This window comes from Geotrypetes seraphini, chromosome 10, assembly GCF_902459505.1.
Source record: "Geotrypetes seraphini chromosome 10, aGeoSer1.1, whole genome shotgun sequence".
Classification (NCBI taxonomy): Eukaryota; Metazoa; Chordata; class Amphibia; order Gymnophiona; family Dermophiidae; genus Geotrypetes; species Geotrypetes seraphini.
Genome location: NC_047093.1, coordinates 10,490,405 through 10,509,240, shown reverse-complemented (window position 1 = coordinate 10,509,240; position 18,836 = coordinate 10,490,405). Strand labels below are relative to the sequence as shown.

Below are 18,836 nucleotides of genomic sequence, written 5' to 3'. Positions count from 1 at the left end.
AACTGTGCAGCAGGCCATGACCCCCAAAATTCAGCCCTGGCTGTGGCCCTAGTGGGAGAGACTCAAGTTTGCACCCTTGTCTTCACATTCTCGTTGCCTGTCATAATAATAGAAAGTATTGTTCCGCCTTTGAAGCTTCTTCACAAACCTTTGTTTATATTCAATTTTGTCCCTATGTCCAGCCTGCTGAAATCTGTACAGGTTTTCTCTCTCATCAGATCATTGTTTTGCACGACTTATAGATTTTGGTTTGACATCAGGGGCTGCCATGGCTCCAGCAACTTCAACACACTATTTTCTGCAGTTGTCCTTATACTTAATTTCTACTTTTATAAATGTTTCAGTTTTTTACATGAGATGGTCCATAACTACTGAGGAAGTCTCATTGGGGTATTTTTATTTTTTTTTAATTTACAAAAAGGTTGCTGTGTTCTGAGTGTGGCAATGTTTCTGCTTTACTGTCCTGCTTTCGCATGTACCTCACGCCATTGCTTGTGTGTCATGAAGCGCTTCATTTTCCATCACCGTAGGCAGCTCATGATTGGCTTCCTAACATAAGAACTGCTGCTGTTGGGTCAGACAGGTGGTCCATCGTGCCCAGCAGTCCGCTCACACGGCGGCCCCCTGGTCAAAGACCAGCGCCCCAACTGAGACCAGCCCTGCCTGTGTATGTTCTGATTTAGCACGAACCTGTCTAACTTTGTCTTGAATCCCTGGAGGGTGTTTTCCCCTATTTGAATCCCTGGAGGGTGTTTCCCCTATAACAGACTCCGGAAGAGCGTTCTACCACTCTCTGGGTGAAGAAGAACTTTCTTACGTTCGTACGGAATCTATCCCCTTTCAACTTGAGAGTGCCCTCTTGTTCTCCCTACCTTGGAGAGGGTGAACAACCTGTCCTTATCTACTTCAGTACCTTGAATGTTTCAATCATGTCCCCTATCCATCTCCTCTGTTCGAGGGAGAAGAGGCCCAGTTTCTCTAATCTTTCGCTGTACGGCAACTCCTCCAGCCCCTTAACCATTTTAGTCGCTCTTCTCTTCTTTTAAAATAATCCTTGGGGGTGTGATTTTACAAACTGCTCAGAGCACTTGTGGTCTGGTCTTCAGTAAAGTGGTTCTTGTGTCTTCTGTCTGCATGCTTAGGATCCTTAAAAAGGGTGAATGAAAAGGACAAATTATGCCTTTAGCCTGTTAGTGTGTGCAGTTGTGAGTGTTCCAGCTAAAACGGGACTCGGTGGACCTAGAAAAGGGGCAAACGACAAACCAGTTAAAGCTTAAAACATAGCCATGTGCAAGTATGGTGAAATTGGGAACACTAAAACAAATGTTAATGCTAAATCAGTCTAGTAGATTTAAAAACCAATTGTAGAAAGATGAGGCACCATGTGGTTAAGTCATGGAATTTATTTCTGGAGGCCATTTTAACTCCTTCTATTACAAGTTTTTGGAGGAAATACTACTGCTGGCTTTGTACCCCTGCTAAAGCCAATGCTTATCTTTGGATTTGAGCTGTAACAAAGTTTTAGCCAATTTTGAAATTGGCTTTGTACTTGAGGCAGGATGCTGGGCTTGAATATCAACCATGATGCTTACAATAAGTGTATATTATATTTAGAGAGTACACTCCCCTTTCCATAGTTGTGGGTTTAGGATTTATGAATTCAGTTATTCACGAGTTTCTAACTCACCCAGACCTCTCCACACCTTACTTTTAATGTCTTGTGGTGGTCTACTAGTGAAGCGGGGCAGAAGCTCCTGCACTGTGCAGAGCTCCAATCAAAAATGGCTGCCAAGAGTTCCTGCAGTCTCACGACAGCTATTTTTTATTATGGCTCTGAGAGGCAGGAGCGTAGGAAGATAAGGTGTGGAGAGATCTGGGAGGCAGGGGTGGGACAGGCTCCTAACCCCCATGAATATAGAGGGAGGAGTGTACTTAATATTCTGCGTTCTTACCTCCATTTTGCCCTGTGAATCTGCTTAGTCCAGGCTTTGCACGTTGACAAACTGAACTAAAGGAGATCTGTATGTACTAAGATGTTTGGCATCTAACAGTAGCTGCAGTAATAAACAGGAATAGAGAGAAGGCAGAACCTAGGAGAAATCGAGTTTTTAGTGCCTCAGGGAAGCAATTTACCAATGTGGAAAGCTCTTGGCTTTTGGGAACTAGTTGTTTGCATGGTGGTCTTGAGGATGCAGGGTGGTGTGGGTGCCTTTACCTAAGATTACACAGTAAAAGTTGCTTCTTTTTAACAGGTTCCTCCTACCCCCAACATAAGAGCAGAAGAGGAGTCTTTCCAGCCCGGTTCATTGTTTAAACAGTTGGCCCAAGAAGAGGACACCTCAACACCATCACTCTTTAAACTGGGCTGGCTCTCCAGTATGACCAAGTGAATCGGGACATGAAGTAGTTAATCTGTTGTAAAATATGTATTTTTCTGTTAATAAAATACACATAGGCAGGCCTGTGTTTGTTTGCTTTGAGGTTCACTACCTGAGCTATTGAGAAGCGCTGCTGTCTGTCTTTCCTCTAAGGCACATCCTGAATAAACAAAACTGGATGCTTGAAGTAAGCACCTGTTAATGCCAGCTCCCTGCCACTGTCTTGCTCAGGTTCCATCTGCATTATAAGATACCGAGAGACAAGTGGATTCTGCTGACTGTAAACAAAATAGGGGATTATCCCGCCTCAGGAGCGGTTCCTGCATCAGTCTGAGCAGACTTAAAGTTACGGGGGTATGCCAGGGACCAGTGCACTGTTCAGCTGACACTTGCTTAACTTCCTGAAGCTGGGTATAGTCCATGCTATTGCCTAGGTTAGGCCTAGATTGAATATCCAGGCCAAATTTGTCACAGTACCTTAAAAATCCCTCACTAGAAAGCTCCAAGGACTACAGTAACTGACTGAACTGCCTAATCAGCTGCTTTGAATTTCATTTGGCTCAATGGGGTTTACTAGACAAGCTGGACTTACAAAATACACAACATAAAAATTAGGAACCTATATACTGCCTTTATGTAATTATACAAACATGCTCAAAGCAGTTTACATACAGATAGTTCAAGCATTTTCTTTATCTGGGCCAAGTATGGAACAATGAAGCCATTGTGACATCACGGATGAGGTTGGCTCTTATTGGTGGAAAGTAGAGCTGCCTGATTCAGGAAAAAAAATTTTGATTCAGTTCAGCCTATTGAATTGATTTTTTGATTCGATTTGATTTTCCTCCTCATTTGGGTGTTTGTTTGTTTTTTTAAAACATCCTGGTGGGTTTATTTTATAGTCTCTTCACCCCCTTTGCCCTCTCCTAACCACACTGGCACCATGGTGTAAACAAAAAAAGACTTTTCCTCTCTGTTAAATCCTAGCTCACGTTTGCGGTTTAACACCAGCTCTGGCAGGATACACGTTTCAAATCTGACATTGTAATCACAAAACAGAAAATACAATTAGTTTTTCTACCTTTTGTTGTCTGGTCATTATTCAAATCTTGTTGATCCCAGGCTCTGGTTGTCTTCTGATAACTTGCTTGCCAGGGTCTCCTTCTTTCTCCATGCTAACCATCCATCTACCATCTCTGTCCTCCCCTTCTGCATCTTTCCTTTTTTTTATCTCCCTCCACAGATCCACCTTTTCTTAATTACCCTTTCATCCATCATCTCTCCCTCTTTCCCCACCACCTCTTGCCCTCTCCTCTGGTTTTAGACCCATTACTCCTTCCCCCCAAAATCTGGTATATGTACATCTCTTTGAACCCCCCCCTCCCTCCGTGTACTTCTACACCAGGGCCCCCTCCCCTGAACATCTTCACCCCACCTCTGAAGGCTTCACCCCCATCCCCCAGAAGGCCTGCGTGTTCAACTTATCTAAATTCAGCAGCCTGCCCTGTAGATCGCTGCTGGCTCTACCGATCTTTGTAAGCTGCCATGACGTCCCAATCGTCTTCTCTCTGCCGCGGTCCTGCCCCCTTCTCTGATGTCAGAGAAGGGGTAGGACCACGGCAGAGAAGACGACTCGGACATCGTATGGCAGCTTACAAAGTTCAGTAGAGCCAGTGGCGATCTTCTGCAGGGCAGGCTGCTGAAAGATAAGTTGCTGCAGGGAAGCCAGCACTAGCGGGGAAGTCTCTTCCTGACTGACCCTCCTCACTCGCCCTCTAAAGCAGGAGCGGCAGGCCAGCAAGAGGCAGCGCTGCCGCTCCTGCTTTAGGGGGGAGGGCCATTCAACGAATCGGGAGGCTGATTTTTTTTCATGGTGAATCGATTTGAATTGTGAATCGGGCAGCACTAGTGGAAAGGGATTGGGACTAGGTACTTCAAGCATTTTCTTCATCTGTCCTGGTGGGCTCACAATCCATCTGAAGTACCTTGAGCAGTGGAAGATTAAGTGATTTGCCCAGGGTCACAAGGAGCAGCATGGGGTTTGAACCAGATTTCAACTACAGTAATTCCCTGAAATTTGTGGAGGTTCCATGCAGGAACCCCCGTGAATTTCAAAAAACCACAAATACAGTTTTTAGGCAGGGGAGACAGGAGAGGGCAGCCAGAGTGCCGGCAAATGAAGGAAATCACTCGCTGTATGCTCTGACCGCCTCTGCCTGTACTAAAGTCAGGCATCATCAATCAGGAGCTGCACTGACACGCAGCTCCTGATTGGCAAGGCCTGACTTTAATACAGGAAGAGGCGGTCGGAGCATACAGCAAGTGATTTCCTTCACTCGCCGGCACTCCGGCTGCCCTCTCCTGTCCCCCCTGTCCAGTCATTTGCAGTCGGAAAATACTGCGAATGACCGGGACTGCGATCCACTGGCCACGAATTCGTGGGGGAGCACTGTACTTCTAAATTTGCCACTAAAAAATAAAGCTGTCTCTGGGGGGGGGGTGGGGAAGGAGAAGAAAGGCTTTCACAATTCCACCTTAAGTTGTAATATAGAAAAATTAAATGTGGCTGAGAGTACACTACAACTAATTTTCACAGCCTTGGGAAATGCACTCTTCAAATTGTGTTTTCTGTACAAAAAAATTAAGGCTCTATTAAAACACAGTCCCCCAAATTTTCTCAACTCTAAAGCAGATCTCTAGTCACTAAAGACAACAGGACAAAGCTCTGCATTTTACTATCAATCTTTGTGCTGCCAACTAGTTTATTTACATGAAAAAGCAAAACTTACAAAAAAAAAAAAAAAAGACTTTTCAAAATGAGTATACACAAAACTGAGAAAAGTCAGTCTAACTTGAAGTTACATATCACAACTTTGCCTCCCCAGCTTGCCATCTGGATGTACCCTTTGCAGCCCATAGGAGAAAAAAAACAAAAAAAAAAGCTCTACAAAATTGCTTACAAGCCCCTCTGAAAATTTAATAGTGCAGCAAAACATGAGTAAACAAGTGCCTGTTAAGCTGGTATTTCAAATGTAGACTGAACAGCCAACAGGCAGCGATTTGTGCAATTTTTCAGCTGAAATATCCAATGTACACAGTGCTGTCCCTTCACAGAAGGCAAGGAACTGCTGGTTTCTCAAGGCGAGGGGCGGCTCCGGTGCTGTAAGCTGGAGAAATGCGCCTCCTTCAGTATCTGGTTGATGTGGACGTAGGGACCTTGGCTTAGTGCAGACTGCTCCAGGAAGGAGATAGCTTGAGGCAGTTCAGGGCTGGACATTGCTAGCATCTGGTTTAAGCTGGTTTCTGGACCACTTGCCCTGTCGGGGCTGTTGATGCTGCTGCTGTCACTGCCGGAGGACTTCACAAGAAAGAAGAGAGAGAAATCTGCAATTACAATTTGGACAACAGATTGCAGAATAAAAGCTGCGCTAACTTGGTCATTTTAACGTGAGGAACACATGCCTGCAGCATGGACGTTCGCTGTAGAACACCTAATCCAAATACATGCACCTCTCTCACAAGCCCCCTTTTCCCTTCAGGAAATACAGGGGAACCAGATGAGCTCTTATTATTTCATACTCATTACTTTATCAGCCATCCAAATAAACCCTCTAGATCAGTGTCTCGCAAACTTTTCTAAATCCAGTGCCCCAGCCGGAAGGCATCCAGAAGTGCGTCCATCTGGCCGCGACTCACTGGTGGAAGGTGCAGGGAGAGGAGAAGAGACGCCGGCCAGGAGAGTCATCTGCAACGGCTGACTTCCTACAGGAGAGGTACGTCCTGTAAGCTTGTAGCCAGCGTGGACAACTCTCCTCCTCGCCAGTGTGTCATCAGGAGGCACACAATTTGCGATACACTGCTCTATACCAAGGTGTCCTCCCAAAAGTCTTATAAGCACTAGTCTTTAAGCCCGTTACATTAACGGGTGCTAGAATAGAAGTGTGTCTCTCTCTCTCCTTGGCTGCTGTCTGTTTCTTTCTGTCTCTCTTTCCTCAGCTATCTACCAACACCCCTTGCCTGCTCCCCCTGTCCAGCAGTAGCCCTTCTCCCTTCCTTTTACCTCCCCACTGTCCAGCAGCACCCCTTCACTGCTCCCCCTGTCCAGCAGCAGCCCTTTTACCTTCCCAGTGTCCAGCAGCACCTCTTCCCTGCTCCCCCCTGTCCATCAATACCTGCTCCCAAACCACGGCTGCTTCCGTTGCGTGGTCCTCTTAGAGTGAGTGACGGCGGGAGGGGGGAGTCGCTGGCGTGTTTTCCTCCTCCTTGCATCTGTGGTCACCATTTCAAACTCCGCATGCGCAGTAGAAGCCAGAAAACCGCCACAGGCTCGTTCTGGTACGGATCACGGATGCAGGGATCACAAAGTTTGAAGTGCGCATGAGCGCTTAGGGTTTTATTATAGTATTATAAGTGTGTATCAACCAGCAAACCTCTCCCTTTAGACAATCCATAGCCAACTCCTGGGCACATTCTCTCTCTCTAGAATTCTTAACTTATTTAGGATGGGCTTCTCAGATGAGCTATATTAAAACACTGGCCTGGATTTTATAAAAGACAGCGCTGATTGTGTGTCAAGCACTTGATGGCACCGGTTATAGAATTGTGGTCGCGTCACAGACAGGCACCTTGAAAACTCTGACCTACATTTCGGTGCCCATCTGTGATGAGAACTGCAACTATGGAGGCGCTTACCAATGCCCAAGGGTACTTCCAGCGTTATTTTACCCTTAGGTGCCAGTAGGCACCTCCAATGCCGTTTGTGGGAGGAGCCCTTTTTCTTTGTATGACAGTTTAATTGCTTTTAAACAGCACGATCAATCATTGTATCGATGCAAGGCAATTAAAGCGAGTAAGTCGGGTAGCGGTAGTGCGGCTGTTTGCAGAATCCGGACCACTATGTTTTAAGGGAAAGGGAGATGGCAAAGGATTTTCCTAATGTAGTGCTGTGTTTGAAAATTTTACATTCTACATACTTTAACAAGCTTTTAAAATATTGTAAATAGTGATTGGTTTTTGCATCTTAAAAGCAATTTGAATTTGTTGCTACAATTATATTTAAAAAAAGGCTCAGAATGATGCCATTTCATCTTGTTTTGCATGTGAAAGTAGCACTGATGAGGGAAAGAAAACCGATCATCTGGAACCAAATATCCCTGCATAGCTGCAGGGTCAGGGCTTCATGTTTTACCCAGAAATCCACCAGCAATGACGAAACTGAAGCAGAAAGAGACTTGGGGGTGATTGTCAGGGAAGACATGAAGTCTGCAAACCAAGTGGAGCAAGCTTCATCCAAAGCAAGGCAAATCATAGGTTGCATACGCAGGAGTTTCGTCAGCCGTAAACCTGAAGTCATTATGCCACTGTATAGATCCATGGTGAGACCGCACCTGGAGTACTGTGTGCAATTCTGGAGGCCGCATTACCGCAAGGATGTACTGAGACTGGAATCGGTCCAGAGAATGGCCACCAGGATGGTCTCGGGACTCAGGGAGCTCCCGTACGAGGAGCAGTTGGGGAATTTGCAGCTCTACTCACTCGAGGAGCGTCGAGAGAGGGGAGATATGATCGAGACATTCAAATATCTCACGGGCCGCATCAAGGTGGAAGAAGACATTTTCTTCTTCAAGGGTCCTGCGGCAACAAGGGGGCATTCGTGGAAAATCAGGGGTGGGAAACTGCACAGTGACACTAGGAAGTTCTTCTTCACTGAAAGGGTGGTTGATCGCTGGAATAGTCTTCCACTTCAGGTTATTGAGGCCACCAGTGTGGCGGATTTTAAGGCCAGATGGGATAGACATGTGGGATCTATCCGCAAAGATAGATAGGGAGGATCACTGGAGTGGGCAGACTTGATGGGCCCTGGCCCTTATCTGCCGTCTATTTCTATGTTACAGTGCTAAGAAATATGGTTAAAAGCAAGATTTATACAAGATGAACAAGACGCTACTTATTCAGCAAGGAGCAATAAGGGTACAGGAAGGCAATGTCTGGTTTTGTTGTTCTGCCTTCCTGTCTTAAGCCACACTTTCATGTACTTTGGGATATCATGAATAGAAAATGACACGGGGACAAATTTTTCCCATCCCCACAAGATTTCTCACTGTCCCTGCCCCATTCCTGTAAGCTCTGCCTTAACCACACAAGCCTCAAACATTTATGATTTTAAAGCTTTTGAGGCTTGTGCGGATGAGGACGGAGCTTAGGCATTGGTGGAATGAGGCATTATGACATTACAATCTGAGCTCTAGAATGTTGCTACATAGGATTTCAAAGTGGTTGGGGCTTGTGCAGGTGAGGACGGAGCTGAGGCATTGGTGGAATGAGGCATTTTAACATCACAATCCGAGCTCTAGAATGTTGCTACTTAGGATTTTAAAGCGTTTGAGGCTTGTGCAGATGAGGACGGAGCTTAGGCATTGGTGGAATGAGGCATTATGACATCACAATCTGAGCTCTAGAATGTTGCTACTTAGGATTTTAAAGCGTTTGAGGCTTGTGCAGATGAGGACGGAGCTTAGGCATTGGTGGAATGAGGCATTATGACATCACAATCTGAGCTCTAGAATGTTCCTACTTAGGATTTAAAGTGTTTGAGGCTTGTGCAGATGAGGACGGAGCTTAGGCATTGGTAGAATGAGGCATTTTGACATCACAATCTGAGCTCTAGAATGTTCCTACTTAGGATTTAAAGTGTTTGAGGCTTGTGCAGATGAGAACAGAACTTGCACGAATGGGGAGATTGAAAACCTATCAAATGTGGAACTGCAATTTCTGTGTCTCACCTCTGTATCCCAAGTGTCGAGAACCACATGGTTTCTGCTGCAGCGCTTAGACTGAGGCACATGACTGTCTTCATCGTTACAGCTCTTTCTTTTTCTAAACGAGAGAAACAACCCGTTCAATTTTGTTGCAATGTCTTCACTCAACAGCCTAACACTGGCACAGACAAGTTTTATTCCAATTCCATCCTTACTTCATTCAGTAAGTCATCAAAATTCCTGGTGCTCAAGCCCAAAGACAGGATGCACGTTAAAAAAATACCATGGTGGGAGAAATAATTTTTTGTTTCTTACTGACGATCCACAGCAAATTACAAACCTTGAATAATGAGTAACGAGCGTTTTGCAAGACGAGCAAAACATTTTCTTAAATTCTAACTCGACAAACGAAGGTTGTCTTGTAGTACGAGCACATAAGTGTGGCGCATCAAATACGCACAGTAAATGCATGTTGTATCACTGATCGCGTCTGAATGTAATACATGCCATGCAGTTCAAGTGCGCACCACATATGCACATCTCACGCTGAGTGTGGCTGAACGTATTAAAAACATCACGCCCAATTCACCCACAGTGTAGTGACTGTTCGAAACGATAGTACTGTATTTTCTATTAAAGTTTTTGGGGTGTGGAACGAATCGACCAAGTTTCCATTATTTCCTTTGGAGAAATTTGCTTTGATATATGAGCGTTTTGGATTACGAGCATGCTTCTGGAACGAATTATGCTCACAAACCAAGGTACCACTGTATATTCATGCCATTCCTGCTGAGCATTGCTGGTAAAAGAAGGGGAACTGTGCCTGGCACCTGTTAGAAGAACAATCGCCAGGCACAGCTCCTCTTGCCTGCCTGCAGCTGCCACTCTCCCCTCTGCCAGCTGATGGCGGCTCCGGAGAGCCAGCAGAGGGAGGAGTGGTACCTACCAGCTTACCCTTGCTGGCTTCTGAGCCCCAGCTGATCAGGGCTTCCCCTGTCGGTAGAGCCGCAATCAAGGCCAGGATGCACCAGGAAGAGGAAGGCATGCCATTTTGAAGAGGAAGGCCTGCCAGCAGGAGGAAATGAGCATCTCTCCTGCTGGTCTTCAGTAGAAGGTATGGGGGGGTGCGGGTGTATACTTACCTTAATTTATATTTTGCATATCCTACAATTCTATGCGGATTACAAATTATTCAGGTACTCGATCATTATTCCCTAACTGTCCCGGCAGACTACCACTCTATCTAATGTACCTGGGGCAATGGGGATTAAGTGACTTGCCCAGGGTCACAAGGAGCAGTTTCAAGTTTATTGATTTTTAATATACCGACCATCAACAAGTATCTAGCCGGTTTACAATAAAATACTAAAATAGAGATAAAAAAGTAGTAGTTAAAATAAATGTCTATGGAAAGAAGGGGAGGTGGACATTAAAGACATCGACAAGACGGACTTGAAAGTGATGGTTGAAAGGGGGGAGTGGGGAAAAGTTACATTATTAGAGATAAGAAAGGGGGGAGAAAAAAAAAGGGGGGGGGGTAGAAAGGAAATGGACAGGGTGCCTAGGCTGTAGCTCTAAGCACTGCACCACACACTCTGGCATCAGCATGGGAGGCAGCTGGGGTGTATCAGAAGGGCCTGGTATCAGCAGGGAGAGCACCAGACCACCAGGCTGGATCCATTCTATACCACTCAGAATTCGGTGGACTTCAATCATTTCTCCCCTCAACCGTCTCTTTTCCTAGCTGAAGAGTTCTAACTTTACTATAGAAAAAAATAAACAGCCTCACCTGCGCGGACGGCTTCAACGACTTTTCGATCAGAACTCCCAAGTCTCTTTCCTGGGAGGTCTCTCCAAGTACTGCCCCGTACAGGATTCGTGCATGAGAATTTTGTTATCGACATGCATCACTTTACACTTATTCACGTTGAACCTCATTTGCCATGTCGATGCCCATTTCTCGAGCTTGATTATGTCACGTTGCAGATCTTCGTAATCCCCCTGTGTCTTCACTACTCTGAAAAACTTCGTATCATCCGCAAATTTAATCACCTCACTCGTCGTACCAATGTCCAGATCATTTATAAAGACGTTGAAGAGCACAGTCCAAGCACCGAGTCCTGCGGCACCCCACTGGTGACGCTCTTCCAGTACGAGTATTGTCCATTTACCCCCCCCTCTCTGTTTCCTATGCTCCAGCCAGTTTTTAATCCATGTATTTCACCCTCGATTCCATGGCTCGCAATTTTCCGAAGAAGTCGTTCATGTGGAACCTTGTCGAACATCTTCTGAAAATCCAGATATACAATGTCGACCGGGTCACCCTTGTCTATCTGACTGTTTACTCCCTCGAAGAAGTGCAGCAAGTTCATCAAACAAGATCTGCCTTTGCTGAAACCATGCTGGCAGGTCCTCATCAGACCGTGTCCGTCATGGTGATCAATGATGCGGTCCTTTATCAGCGCCTCTACCATCTTTTCCGGTACCGAGGTTAGACTCACCAGTCTGTAGTTTCCCGGATCTTCCCTTGAACCTTTTTTGAAGATAGGCATAACATTTGCCACCTTCCAGTCTTCCAGAATCTTTCCCGATTTGATCGACAGATTGGCTATTAGTTGAAGCAGTTCAGCTATAATCCCTTTCAGTTCCTTGATGACCCTCAGATGGATGCCATCTGGTCCCGGGGATTTATCGCTCTTAAGCCTATCGATCTGCCTGCATACCTCTTCTAGACTGACCGTCAACCTGTCAGTTTCCCATCTTCGTTTCCAGCATATAATAGCCTGATGGGTTCCGGTATGCTGTGTATATCCTTTTCGGTAAATACAGATGCAAAAATGTGTTCAGTTTGTCGGCGATTGCTTTGTCCTCCTTTAGCACTCCCTTTATTCCATGGTCATCCAATGGTCCCACCGCTTCCTTTGTGGTTCATTTCCCCTTAATATATTAAAAGAACAGCTTTAAGGTTTTCGCCTCCTTGGCTATTTTTTCCTCGTAGTCTCTTTTGGCCCCTTTTACCACCTTATGGCACATGCGTTGATGTTGTTTGTGCTTATTCCAGTTTTCATCCATTCTTAACCTTTTCCATTCCTTAAACAAAGTTTTCTTGTCTCTGATCGCTTCCTTCACCTCTACAGTGAGCCACGCCGGTTCCTTGTTCTTTTTCCTCTTGGATCCCTTGTTGATATGCGGTATATATAGATTTTGCGCCTCAGGGACTGTGTCCTTAAAAAGGGACCAAACTTGCTCTAGCGTTTTTACAGTGCTTATCCTCTTCTTAATCTTCTTCCCCACCATGAGTCTCATCCCTTTGTAATTCCCTTTTCGGAAGTTCAGTGCCATGGCCGTCATTCTGGACCAATGTTTCTCCCCTGCATCCAGGTCGAAGCGGATCATGTTGTGATTGCTGTTTCCCAGCGGCACTTCTACTTCTACACCTTGTGCCGGTCCTCGCAGTCCATTTAGAATTAAGTCCAGAATTGCATTTCCTCTTGTATTTTCCTAGACAAATTGTTCCAGGAAGCAATCGCCTACAACTTGGTCTCCCTAGTGCAGCCGGAGGTGCCTAGGTTCCAGTCTATCCCTGGATAGTTGGAAGTCACCCATGATAACTACGTTGCCTCCCTTGCAGTTGCGCTTAATCTCATCCGTCATTCCTCCATCAATTTCTTCGGACTGCCCTGGGGGTCAGTAGTAGATGCTGATTTTCATTTCCACTCCATTTGTTCCTGGAATTTTGACCCATAGAGACTCTAACTTATCCGTCGGTTGTGGCGTGTTCTCTCCAGTAGATTCAATTCCCTCTTTGACGTATATGGCAATGCCTCCACCTTTTTGAGCCACTCTGTCTCTGCGGTATCGTTTGTATCCCGGTAGCACAGTGTCCCAGACATTTTCCTCAGTCCACCATGTTTCCGTGATGCCGATGATGTCCACGTTATCTTTTTGTGTCATAGCTTCTACTTCTAATTCACCCAACTTATTCCTTAGGCTCCTTGCATTCATGTACATACACTTGAGTTTGCGGCCTGTACCTTTCTTCTTGTGTTCCTTTCGATCTGTCTTGCCTGTGATCTGGTGAGTATGGCCCTCTATCTTCCTGCATGGTATCCTCCGGGTATACCAGTTCTCGAATCATCGACTGAGTGTGCCCCATGGTAAGCCCTGTGCTAGCTTAATAAAAAGACACCGTAGATACCAGGGAAAACTTTCGGAGCCAGAAAATATTTTTCCTTATTCTTTTTTGTTGTTAGTTTTTCGATGTTTTAAATATCGTTACTTTTAAAAAGTTTTGCTAAGTTTTTGCCTTTTCTTTCTTTCTCCAACATTTTTATTTTTTTAGGGCTTAGCTACCTGGCTCTTATGACTTTCCCAGACCTGGTTTTCTACTGCAGTGCTAAATACATTCTGAAAGGAAGTTCAAGAAGATTCATACCATAATAGCACAAGCTTCGGACTGACACAGCTGAGCTCTCTGTCCCACTACAACAACACAACCGGCATCATGCTCTAATGAAGAAAGCATATAGTCCCACTCCCTTCTGTTTTTGCTGGTCCTCCCTTTCAGACAACCACTGAATGACAAAGCTGAAATGGATCTGAACAAAAGAATAGCCTTACTGGGTCTGACCAAAGATCCAACAAGCCCATTAGCCCGTTCTCATGGTGGCCAATCCAGGTCCCTAGTACCTGGCCAAAACCCAAGGAGTAGCAACATTCCATACAAAATCTCAAAGAATAAATAGCAAGATTCCCGAATCCCAGAGAGTAACAAGACTCTAGAATCCCAAAGAGTAGCAACATTCCATGCTACCGATCCAGAGCAAGCAGTGGCTTCCCCCATGTCTTTCTCAATAACAGACTATGGACTTTTCCTCCAGGAACTAGTCCAAACCTTTCTTAAAACCAGCTACGCTATCCGCTCTTACCACATCCTCTGGCAACACGTTCTAGAGCTTAACTATTCTCTGAGTGAAAAAAAAAATGTCCTATTGGTTTAAAAGTATTTCCCTGTAACTTCATCGAGTGTCCCCTAGTCTTTGTCATTTTTGACAGTGAAAAATCGATCCACTTGTACCCATTCTACTCAGGATTTTGTAGACTTCAATCATATCTTCCCTCAGCCGTCTCCTTTCCAAGTTGAAGAGCCCTAACCTTTTCATTCTTTCCTCATACGAGAGGAGTCCCATCCCCTTTATCATCTTGGTCGCTCTTCTTTGAATCTTTTCTAGTGCTGCTATATCTTTCTTGAGATAAGGAGACCAGAATTGAACTCAATACTCCAGGTGAGGTCGCACTATGGAGTGATACAGAGGCATTATAACATTCTTAGACTTGTTAACCATCCCTTTTTAATAATTCCTAGCATTGAGCATGGGTTCTTGCCATTCCATTAACCACATTCACTTGTCCAGTCAGCATTCATTCCTCTAGATGGGAAAAGACTTCCTGAGCTTTGTGTCATGCTCCCTTTCTGGCCTTATTCAAAATCCAGTCTGAACATCCATTGCTTTTAAATGTTATTGTCCATTTCCCAACTTGGTTTTAAGCATTTTCTGTACTAAATGTCAATTCCAAAATCTCTTACTTGTCTTGACTATAAAAGTTTTAAGCTCTACAGAGAAGGGACTGCCAACTGAGTTTAAGTCTAAAGTGCTGCATTCCTCTCCAGGCATAAAAATAGCAGTAGCATACCAAATTAGGTTCTGCCCCATACACTGCCCTTCCCAAACTGGATTTTAGCTATCATGTATGCAAGTTGGAAGAAAGGTACCTAGTAAGTTCAATTTATTTGATATACCGCAAATATAAAACCAGGGTTAAAATATAAGCGGTTTACAGTACTCCTCTAAATGTTTGTGTGCACAAAGGAAACTGTCAAAACTGGGTTTTTCCTGAGTGTGTGGTAACCCTAGACATGTCCTCTTTTTAGAGGAAGGACTGTTCGGGTGTCTGGATGATATTTTTAAAATCGGGGCATCTATCCGGGTTCAGCCAGCTTTCCTAACTCTCCCACCTACTTCCTCCCCGTCTGCTGCAATTTAGCATCTTTGGGCAGCCAGCAGCAGAAATTAGGGGAGCCTGCTGACATCAGCCTGACCCGGAAGCCACCTCTCTGCAGTGACTTCCTGTTCACGCGTAGGCAAGTTGCTGCAGAGAGGCAGCTTCCCGAAGATTCAAAGTTGCAGTGACCAGAGAGGAAGTACACTTCTCCCTCCATATTTGTGGTTTCAGCATTTGCAGTTTCGATTATTCACGATTTTTAGCTTGCTGGCTCCTCCCCCCAAATTACATCAGCTTGCATAGAGAAGTCGCTGATTCCAAGCGTTTACAGAGAATATCGCTGATTCCCAGCACTTTGTTCACCGTGTTTTGCCTCTCCTTCAGGAACAGGCCAGGTCTCCCACCATGTTATTCGCGGTTTCACCATATTCACAATGGTTTTTAATAGAAAACAGCAAATAACATATTAAAAAGTTATTTGCGGTTTTTCAGTATTTGTGTTTCTGTTAATCCCCTATCACAACGAATACGGAGGGAGAAGTGTAGGTGGTGGAGTAGGGAGATGGAGAGAGAAGTTGTGAAGGGAAGCAGCATCTGAGTTTGGAGGGAGGGTTGAAGAATCAACATTGGGACAGGAGCAGTTGGAGAAAAAAGCATGGAAGGAGGGCAGGAGAAGCACGATGGAAAGGAGAGAATGTTGGAGAAAAGAGACTCCTGCAGCGCTGTACATTAAGCATGCAAGAAAAGAGCTTACAATCTAATTATGACAGAAAAACTGGACAAAATGGTGAATGAATAAATGCAGTTCATTTAGGGAAATGGAAAGGGATGAAGAGGTGAAGAAGTAGAGAGGGTCAGAGACTACAGAGGGGATGATAGACAAATATGGTGCTTTACAAGTCAGTGTGGGTTAAGATTTAAATTGTAGTCAATTGAGCTAAGCGCTCCTGCATCGCAGAAACCGTCTAATCCTGGCAACTGAGGGACATGGGGCTTACATGCTTCTAGGTGAGCACGTGTCTGGGGGGTGCTAACCCAAGGGATCATGCTCAGCCCCCACCCCACCCCGAAGAAGCTTCACGACAGTGACTACTACTACTACTTATCACTTCTATAGTGCTGAAAGGTGTACACAGCACTGTATGTTTTGACATTTAATAGACGGTCCCCGCTCAGAAGAGCTTACAATTCAACTTGGGCAGACATGGCATATAGGGTTGGGGATGAAGAACCCAAGGTGAGAAGGGTTAGGAGTCGAAAGCACTCTTAAAGAGGTGGACTGATATTTATAGACGGTCCCTGCTCGGAAGAGCTTACAATCTAATTTGGACAGACATGACATAGAGGGTTGGGGATGCAGAATCCACGATGGGAGGAGTTAAGAGTCGAAAACACTCGAAGAGGTGGGCTGACCTTTATAGATGGTCCCTGCTCTGAAGAGCTTACAATCTAACTCGGACATACAGGGTCGGGGGATTCAGAATGATGTCACCAGGCTCCGCCCCTGCTAGGAAACGAACCCCCTCCCCCACCGCAAAGCTCACCTGCTGTCCGCTAACATCTATCCGCCGAGCGTCCCGGGGGCCCGGGGGGGGGCCGCACCGTCTCCTCAGGGCCGCGCGTCTCTCTGGCTGCTGCCCGGCCCCGGCTCCGCGCCGCTCATGCTACTGTGTCAGCGCCTCAGGCCGCCCCGGGAACCATCGCCGGCGGCTTCAGTGGACAAACGGCGCCTGTTGGACCTCGCTCGCGCCCTGCGTCACCGTGCCGCCCTCACCAAGATGGCCGACCGACGGCGGCGTCGGCTGCGCTTCCGGAAGGCGGACAGTAAAGCGAGCGCGCGCTACCTCGCGTCGGGGGCCGCAGCAGACGCCGGAATGAAGGCGAGAGCCGACGCAGGGGGGCGGGGCGCGGAGACAAACCCCTTCCGGGTGGCCATGGCAACGGCGGGCTGCGGCCGACGCAACGCGTCTCTTTTGAGACGTCACGGCCGACGTCGGCGCTTCCTGGCCTGCGCGATGAGGGACTTTGAAGAAGAGGCGACGGCAACGTTTGTTCCGGTGTTTAAGGTGGGAGGAAGCGGCTACGCCTTCGGTTGATGCGCCGCTCACTTGCCAGCTCCGGACAGCGGGGACAGCCGGGCTTTTCTTTCCGCGGCTGTCAATGCACGTAAAGCGCGCGTGGCTCAGGGCCAGATGCACAAAACCGTTCCCACACGTTTCCGTGCAAATGAGGGACTGAGCGCATGCTCACAGCTGAGTAGCAGGGGAAGACCCAAAGCAGGCGCCTGCCACTCGGGCCTTTTTGCTTTTTTAATGGCACAGATCTTCCCCATTAAAAAGCCCCCCCTCCCGACAACCCCTCCCACGACGACCCACCCTGGAACCTGAATGGAGGCAGAAGGGATGCCCCCCCCCCCCTGCCAGCACTACATCTGTGCCCATAGAAAAAAAAACAACTACAAGTTCAGGGCATCAATCGGATGCTTGGTTTTAATATTAATGACCTCATTTGCATACCTGAATCGGATGAGCCTGTTTAGAGCAGTGGTTCCCAACCCTGTCCTGGAGGACCACCAGACCAATCAGGTTTTCAGGCTAGCCCTAATGAATATACATGGAGCAGATTTGCATGCCTCTCACTTCCATTATATGCAGGACAGGGTTGGGAACCACTGGTTTAGAGCATTGGGTTGGCAAATACGATCGGCCGCTAAACCAGTTTAGCGACGATCGGAAGCTTTAGTGCCTGGAGGACGACCAGCCAGTCGGGTTTTTCGGATAGCCCTAATGAATATGGATGAGAGAGATTTGCATATATATATAATGGAGGTGACAGACATGCAAATCTGCTCCATGCTCCTGAAAACCTAACTGGCTCCTGACCCTCCAGGACAGGGTTGGGAACCACTGCTTTAGTGCATCTAGCCCTCAGTCCCTCCTCCTTTTTCTGGAGCCATATCATAACCCTAGTATTTATTCATTGATTTACTGTGATTTCCAGAGGACATAATTGGAGGTTGAGGGGTGGTAGATTCAGGGGCAATGTTAGGAAATTCTACTTTACAGAGAGGGTAGTGGATGCCTGGAATGTGAGAGAGGTGGTGGAGAGTAAAACTGTGACTGAGTTCAAAGAAGCGTGGGATGAACACAGAAGATTTAGAATCAGAAAATAATATTAAATATTGAACTAGGCCAGTTACTGGGCAGACTTGCACGGTCTGTGTCTGTGTATGGACGTTTGGTGGGGGATGGGCAGGGGAGGGCTTCAATGGCTGGGAGGGTGTAGATGGGCTGGAGTAAGTCTTAACAGAGATTACGGCAGTTGGAACCCAAGCACAGTACCGGGTAAAGCTTTGGATTCTTGCCCAGAAATAGCTAAGAAGAAAAAAAAAAAAAAAAAAAAAAATTTTAAATTGAATCAGGTTGGGCAGACTGGATGGACCATTCGGGTCTTTATCTGCCGTCATCTACTATGTTACTATGTATGTTACTATGTTAGCCATATTTATGAAGAGATTCACCCAAGGCGGTGGACAGCAGGTATAATTCAACATAGAATTTACGAGGGTGGTTTGAAAAGTTTGGTGAAAAAAAAAGTAAAATATTTTTTAAAAGAAGTTATATTTCCCAACATAGTCTCCATCGCAGACTGTACACTTAGGCCAGCAAGTGTCCAGTTTTTCCATCCTCTCAGAAAA

General features: G+C 46.1%; 3 protein-coding genes across 7 annotated transcripts in view; 2 read left to right on the top strand and 1 right to left on the bottom strand.

Annotated features, from left to right (window-relative positions):
* The window catches only part of COG1 (component of oligomeric golgi complex 1), a 28,384-nt gene extending 25,889 nt beyond the window's left edge, over nucleotides 1–2,495 (top strand). The window contains exons 14-15 of one of the 2 annotated variants that reach the window (XM_033960490.1): nucleotides 345–390; nucleotides 2,253–2,356. In XM_033960490.1, coding sequence (XP_033816381.1) covers nucleotides 345–356 — 12 coding nt within the window. In that variant the 3' untranslated portion in view covers nucleotides 357–390; nucleotides 2,253–2,356. Of the gene's footprint in view, nucleotides 1–344; nucleotides 391–2,252 lie in introns of both variants that reach the window. The other variant, XM_033960489.1, reaches the window with a different exon arrangement.
* A 2,609-nt stretch (nucleotides 2,496–5,104) lies between these two features.
* FAM104A (family with sequence similarity 104 member A) lies at nucleotides 5,105–16,966 on the bottom strand. The gene is made up of 3 exons (XM_033961473.1): nucleotides 16,684–16,966; nucleotides 9,161–9,254; nucleotides 5,105–5,736 (listed from the first exon to the last, which is right to left on the bottom strand). The coding sequence occupies exons 1-3, from the start codon at nucleotides 16,698–16,700 to the stop codon at nucleotides 5,515–5,517; spliced, it is 333 nt and encodes a 110-aa protein (XP_033817364.1). The 5' UTR covers nucleotides 16,701–16,966; the 3' UTR covers nucleotides 5,105–5,514.
* A 97-nt stretch (nucleotides 16,967–17,063) lies between these two features.
* The window catches only part of C10H17orf80 (chromosome 10 C17orf80 homolog), a 39,668-nt gene continuing 37,895 nt past the window's right edge, over nucleotides 17,064–18,836 (top strand). Inside the window, exon 1 of one of the 4 annotated variants that reach the window (XM_033961466.1) lies at nucleotides 17,064–17,205. The gene's annotated coding sequence lies outside the window, so the exon portion shown is untranslated. The remainder of the gene's footprint in view (nucleotides 17,206–18,836) is intronic. The other 3 variants (XM_033961463.1, XM_033961465.1, XM_033961464.1) reach the window with 3 other exon arrangements.

Bases quoted from the DNA above. Each gene is read 5' to 3' on its own strand.
- FAM104A (XM_033961473.1), bottom strand. The intron at 5,737-9,160 runs GTGAGACACAGA...TTTCTTGTGAAG, and splicing joins TCGACACTTGGGATACAGAG to TCCTCCGGCAGTGACAGCAG.